The sequence below is a fragment of the Alligator sinensis genome, unplaced genomic scaffold (assembly GCF_000455745.1).
Source record: "Alligator sinensis unplaced genomic scaffold, ASM45574v1 scaffold372_1, whole genome shotgun sequence".
Lineage (NCBI taxonomy): Eukaryota > Metazoa > Chordata > Crocodylia > Alligatoridae > Alligator > Alligator sinensis.
Window position 1 is genome coordinate 339,429 of NW_005842387.1, and position 6,398 is coordinate 345,826.

A 6,398-nucleotide genomic window follows, 5' to 3' on the forward strand; every position below is an offset into this window, starting at 1 on the left:
AAAAGGAGACAGAAGGGGAGAGAGAAAGAGAGAAAGAAAAGAAGGAAAGAAAAAATAGGGGAGAGAAGAAAAGAAAGAGAGAAAAAGAAGAGAGAAATAAAACGAAAAAGAGAAAGAAGGTGTGCCCCTTACTGCTCATGTCTCCCACCACTACCGGCTGTAGCTCAGGCCTGCTGGTCCACAGCAGTGTCTGGCGAAGGGAGGCAGCAGCACACCAGAAGTAGCCACCAGGGCTGGGGCACTTGGGGCTCCCTGATGGTCCTGGAGCAGAGGAAGCCCAGGGCTGGGAGAGAGGGCCCAGCCAGAGGTCGGGCAGACAAACGCCCCATCCCACCTAGGCGGGGACAGCAATGGGGCACTGAGTACCAGGGCAGGGTCTAGACAGCACAGGGAGAAGCAGGTGTGGAGGAGGCGCTGTGAGCAGGCCAACCCAGCCAGGCAGGTGGGAGCCGGAGGAGAGTGGAAACTGAGCGGGAAGCGGGGGCTGTCTTAGGGCATGCAGGGAGGCTGAGCCTGGTGCTGGGAGCCCCCTGAGCCCAGTGACCTGCCCTGTCCGGGTGGCATCCCCTCACAGGCAGGGCGGCTGAGCCCCATCCCTGCAGAGCTGCACGGGCTGGGCCCCACCTCAGGTACCACTGGGCACCCCTGCCTGCCGCGGCCCGAAGCTGCGAAGTCCTGGGGCAGCCACACTTCCTGCCCAGCCCCTGCCTTCCCAAAGGGCCAGCCAGGCCAGCCTGCCCACAGCACCTCCTCCCACGCCTGCTTCTCCCCGCACTGTCCAGACTCTGCAATGAGCTCCCAGCCCCGGTGCTCTGCACCCTGGTGCTGCCTCCACCTGGGTGAGATGGAGCGTTTGTCTGCCCAGCCGGGCCCAGGACTCATCCACCTGCTGGAAGCCTCCAGTGCAGCGGCCCTGTGGGCTGGAGTGTGCGGCTCGGGGACACGGGGCAGAGTCAGCAGAACATAGATTGCATCCCTGCCTGTCTTCTCCCAACTCCACCCCCGGTGCCTGCCATGGCGCTGGGACCTATGGCTTCTCCGGAGAGCCTAGAGTAGCAACTTAAAAATAAAATATTTTTAAACAATTTCCTCGCATGCCTCCTGGTGTGCCAGGGAAAATGTCTCCGTGTGCCACTAATTGGCACGTGTGCTGGGGGTTACTTATTCCTGCTTTAGACACACAGGCCCACAGCTAGATTCCAAAGGTGAAACTTCTATAAATGATAATACACAAAAGATATAGTACATTAGCTCTACAATCTATGTGTACTCTGCTGTATAAAGTCTCCTCTTTGCATGTCAAATATGGATTAATATAAGTAAATGGGTATTTAGCTGTTCAGTTGCCCAATTAGCGCATGATAAATATTAGTATAGAGTATAAATACACTGCATTATTGTAAATACAGGATTTCTGCACCCAGCTTGTATGCATTTTATACTGCACAGTCTCAGTTCTCCAGTAGCATTTTAAGTGGCCAATTTGGCCATTTTGGTATTCCTAGCGAATAGGGAATGCTGGGATGCTGCCTATGCAGATAATGAAAGCTGGATTCTTTTACAATCTGGGATTTCTCATTGAAGACACACAGTAAGTCAGCAGTTTATCATTTAGAATAAGGTGATAATTTTAGAAATATTAAACACGATAGAAAGACTAATCTCAACTGCATCATCCTACAATCAACACACGGCTACTCATTTTTATTAATGTTAGCATACATGGAGTATCATCATAAGAACATATTTTAAGTTTGTACTAGAAACAGTTTGTGATTATAAATCTCTCCTTTTCATGCAGGAAAAACAAGTTGCATTAGGAGAAATACAAAAAATGCAACCATACAAAAAAGGTAAAACCATTCATAAGCAATATTAGTATAAAGCTGTGTCGTATAACAGAGGATAGAAAATAAGGTTTTGAGAAAGGACAATAAAAACAATGGGTAGTTCATTTTATTATCTTTCTATTCTTTTATTATATGCAAAACCTCTTACCACATAAAGATAAGTCATGACTATTAATAGAAAACAACATTTGCAATATGCCTTGGTATATGTTTTTGATGCTATAGTAGTATGCCTTTGGCTTCTTCCTTAACTACCTGTTGCTTAAAAATAAGCAAATAAATAAATAAATAAAGGAAAAATGAGCAGAATCTGAAGTACAATAAAAGCTGTCATAAATGTGAACCTCAATCTGTTTATTTTCATTTTTTACAGAAGTTGACACTTCATTCAATATCTTTAGTCTGCTAGACAATGTGGAAGAAGAAAAGGTTGAAAAACCTAAAGAAGGTAGAGTAATACAAGTATATTAACAATATTCAAAATTATTCGAGGGAAAGAAATCTCAGTATTTCACTGAGCTGTCTTTTCATTTTCAACAAGAGATTTGATATACCAGCTCTAAGCTATTGATCCACTTTAAAAGCACAATTCAAAGATTACCCTGATAAGTTGCATAGCCACATAATATTCCTGTCACAATGCCTACAGAAAACGTGACATCACAATACCATAGTCTTTCCAATCTACTATAAGGTCAAGTCATCTTCTAAGTCTTCTTATGCTTCCTTTTCCTACCAGCTACTTGAGTTGCCTGACCTGTTACTGCAGAAGGGTATATCAAGGAAGAAAGAAGGATCATGGATCAAAATAATAGCATTTTACTGACTTTAAAAGTGTGTGTGTTCTTGATTTTATCCCGTTTCCCATTTGTGTTCTCTCTCTCCTTTTATCACCCACTTTTCTTAACTGCATTTCATGTTTTCTTATTAATCCTGTCGCAGAGCACTTAGGTGCCCTGCTCCTTCAAAGGGCTGAAATTGCTAGGGAGCCCCAGCTGCTGCTTAACAGGGCAGCCAGAATGAGCTAGTGGGCCCACACCTGCCAGCGGTCAGCTGACCAGAAGGGGCAGGGCCTGGCTCGTATATAAACCCCAGGCCAGAGGCTAGGGGGATAGTTCTCTGCTGGAGGCCAAGGGAGAAGGAGCCTTCTTAGAGTGAATGAAGGGAAGAGGCCTGATTGCAAGTGCAGCTTCTGGTACTGTTGAGGGACAGAGCATGCCCTGCGTGGCTCGAATTATGTTATAGCCAGGTGGCTTGAGCTTATGTTATAGCCTTGGGGCTTGCAGGTTGATTTCTGTTTATAAGACCAGTGGTTTGGGTGAGGCTATTTGGGGAAGGAGGAGGCCTCATTGGGGGGACCAATGAAGCGTGGGGACCCTGGTGCCAGAGAGGGTGTGGCATTTGGGGGTGCACAGACCCCGGTGCCAGAAAGGGCGCAGTGACCAGGCTGCAGAGAGCCCAGAGAGAGGACAAAGGGGCCAATTACAGCAAGGCCTAGACAGGACAATGTCAGTGCCATCTGTGAGGCTTGGGGCATGGTAAAGGGGTGGTTGGAGCCACACATATAGCCCATAAGGCTGGGGTGTCCTGTGAGATCTGTTTTGAAGCGGGACCCACAAGGGGTCTGGGAACCCATGGGGTTCAGAGTCCATCAAACCATGTCCAAGAGGACTTAAAGGCTGCCTCCCTATGCTATAAATCCATCAAGATGTGGCATCAAGACTGAGGGTGCCCAGCAGGCCAAATTGGCACAGTCGAGGGGCCTTGGGGGTAACACGGCCATTCTTAGGGACCCCAATCCCTTGACAAATCGTTTTAAGACTTCTCTGTATCTTTTCCTGTTATTTCTTGTCCCTGTCTTTCTTTTCCACTTCCTGTCATCATTTCTGTTTATCTCACCTGTCTCTCCTCCTGCACCCTTTTCATTTCCACTGATTTTTTTTTTTTTTTTTTCCTGTTTCCTCAGTTCCTCATATCTCCATTTTCCGTGGTGCTGTATGCATCACCTATTCCATTTCTTCCCTTTTTCCAGTCCCTCTGTTTTCTTTGTTTCCCCCCTAAATTGTTCCCTTCCACCTCAAGTTCCTTTGGATTTGTCTCCTTCTTGATCATATCTGTTTTGTTTTTTTTCCCTATAAACTTTTCCTTCCCCCCCCCACATCCCATCTAGATTTTTATACTCAGACACAGGAAGAAGAGGTGGAAAGTATCTCTAGGTTGAGGACTGCAGTTCCCCATCTCCAATCAGCTCATGGGTATTTCAGTCCTGTATCGTGGTTTTTTCATTGCGTGCCAAGAGTCCTAAGGATGCACCCTTGATATGTGCAGTGTTTTCCAGAGGTAGACTTCTAGCGAGACAGGACTCTCTGCTTGACTGCCACCTCGCTCATTGCACTGCTTTTCTGCTAAGCTCTCTCATTCAGCTGTGACAAGAGTGACCACACTGGTGTTCAGCAGAAGAGTAACTACCCAGTTGTGGCTTAAAAACACTTAATCAATAGAGACCCTTTCAAGTCTTGTTTCCCCATCACTTTGGGTCTTAACATTAGATGATATTAGCATCAAGCCCCATATTTCATGCTTCTATTTATTTAAAGCTAAAGAGGTATGTGCATCTAAAATACTGATTATTCTATTTTTTTTCTTTGTTACAGAACTGGAAACCTTATCCAGTGGTTCACATCAGTCAGAGACCTTTGAAGGAGAAAAAAGTGCAAGCTTCCCAGATGTAGACTAAAAAATGTTTTTAATATTTATTTATTCAACAAATGCTGAAGTTTCATTATGTGATTTATTTCATCCGAAGAGTATGAGGAAGAAAAAATCTAAACTCTCACCAAGGGTCTGCCAGAACATCTAATTAGGAACTACTGTATATTGGCTATGGTGAAAAGAAATATCACAAGATACTCTGTACCCCTTTTTATCTTGCTTGCTTTTGCTCCAAGACATCTTTTCTAACAATTACCCTGTGTGCCTCTCTGTATATTGCTTTCCTTATGAACACTATAATCTATAAACCATTAGCTTCATTCTCTAATTAATGCATGTTGTTAACCCATAAAACAACTTGAGCCACCACAACTCATGCAGCATAAGGTTTTCATTCTGGTGATTTTATGTTTAAAAATGGGTAGCCTAGTTGCTTGGAAACCTGTTTGAGAGTTCTGCTCATGGATCTTACACTGTGTCAGTCTGTTGTCTTGAACAAGCCACATAAACTAGCATTTTCAGAAGCATCTGTGGGCACACAGGTCTCTCCACATGCAGAACTGGGAAGTTTTCAATGATCTTTTTCCATCAAAGATGCTTATTTGTCTAAACCAAAACTATTCATAAGAAAGGGACAGTTTTAATCAATTTCCCATGTCAACATCTTTACAACAAAAACATTCAAATTTTTAGGCTGAAAAAGCTTTTCACTCTGAAATTTAAAATTGCTCCATAATAAAATGTAAATCAAAACATTTTGCAAAGTATCAAAATGACAAAGTTTCATTTGACCTGATCTTAACTCTGAGAGTTCAGTTTAGCCTAAATCATCAATTCAGCATTAATGTATCCATTGTATTCTGAAAATTGACAGTAAAAGTGGCACTTTCTTATAACAATATGGCTGTACACATAACAGGAAAGTACTTATTCTCAGTAGTGACAAATGCATTATTAGCCCTGCAGAACCAATAGAGCTAAACTTGAATATGTTTGCAGAGTAACAGAATTGTTTACTAATTTCCATTAAGATGCACTGGAGCAAATCCATCGAAGACAATGAACCTACAGAGACTGAACTTGACACCCACTTTGTCTGGCAGAACTTGTGTCAAATATAGTGATGCATTGGATGGAAGGACTCTAGCGTGACCCTCAGACCCAGAATTAATTCGCAGTTTGAAAAAAAAAAATTAACACTGACACTGCACATTTGATAAATCACTGAGACAAGAAAAAAAGGTCTGTAATACAGATTTTAGAAATCACTTTTCAGACTAGAATTTAGGACAAAGAACTCAGAGAAAAAACTGGTAGCTTAAAAATAAATTTAGTATCTAAAGCAACCCTTTTTCTGTAGTATTTTGGAGTTTCACCACTGTGTTTTTATGCAATCTATTTTAAAACAACACCAATGTATACAAAGGGCCTTTAGCGCATACAACAACACCTTATGTGCCCCAATGTTTGTTCAGATTAATGCAATACATAAATGTAGGGCCATCCCTAGTGGGGTGTGAATTGGGGCAACCACCGTATAGGCCCTGCAACGGCCACCACACACCACCACTGCCAAGAGCCGCCAGCTCTGCTGCCGCTACTGCTGAGCGCTGCCGGCTCCGGCGGCTTGCCACCCACCCCCCCTGCCCTGGGCCCCGCACAGCCTTAGGGACAGCTATGCATAACTGCATAATACATGTGCAAGGGGCTCTGTTGTCATTTATTAAAAGAGAATGATTCCATCTATACCAGGGGTGGGCAAAATGTGGCCCGCCCGGATGCAGCCCACCAGGCCATTCTATCCAGTCCACAGGGCCCCTAAAAAGTTTAGAAAAT

General features: G+C 44.0%; 1 protein-coding gene across 1 annotated transcript in view; it reads left to right on the plus strand.

The window, feature by feature from the left end:
• Positions 1 to 5,231, plus strand: part of MDH1B (malate dehydrogenase 1B) — a 25,532-nt gene extending 20,301 nt beyond the window's left edge. The window contains exons 9-11 of the mRNA XM_025211032.1: positions 1,802 to 1,853; positions 2,224 to 2,298; positions 4,505 to 5,231. Coding sequence (XP_025066817.1) covers positions 1,802 to 1,853; positions 2,224 to 2,298; positions 4,505 to 4,587 — 210 coding nt within the window. The 3' untranslated portion in view covers positions 4,588 to 5,231. The remainder of the gene's footprint in view (positions 1 to 1,801; positions 1,854 to 2,223; positions 2,299 to 4,504) is intronic.
• Positions 5,232 to 6,398: the final 1,167 nt, after the last annotated feature.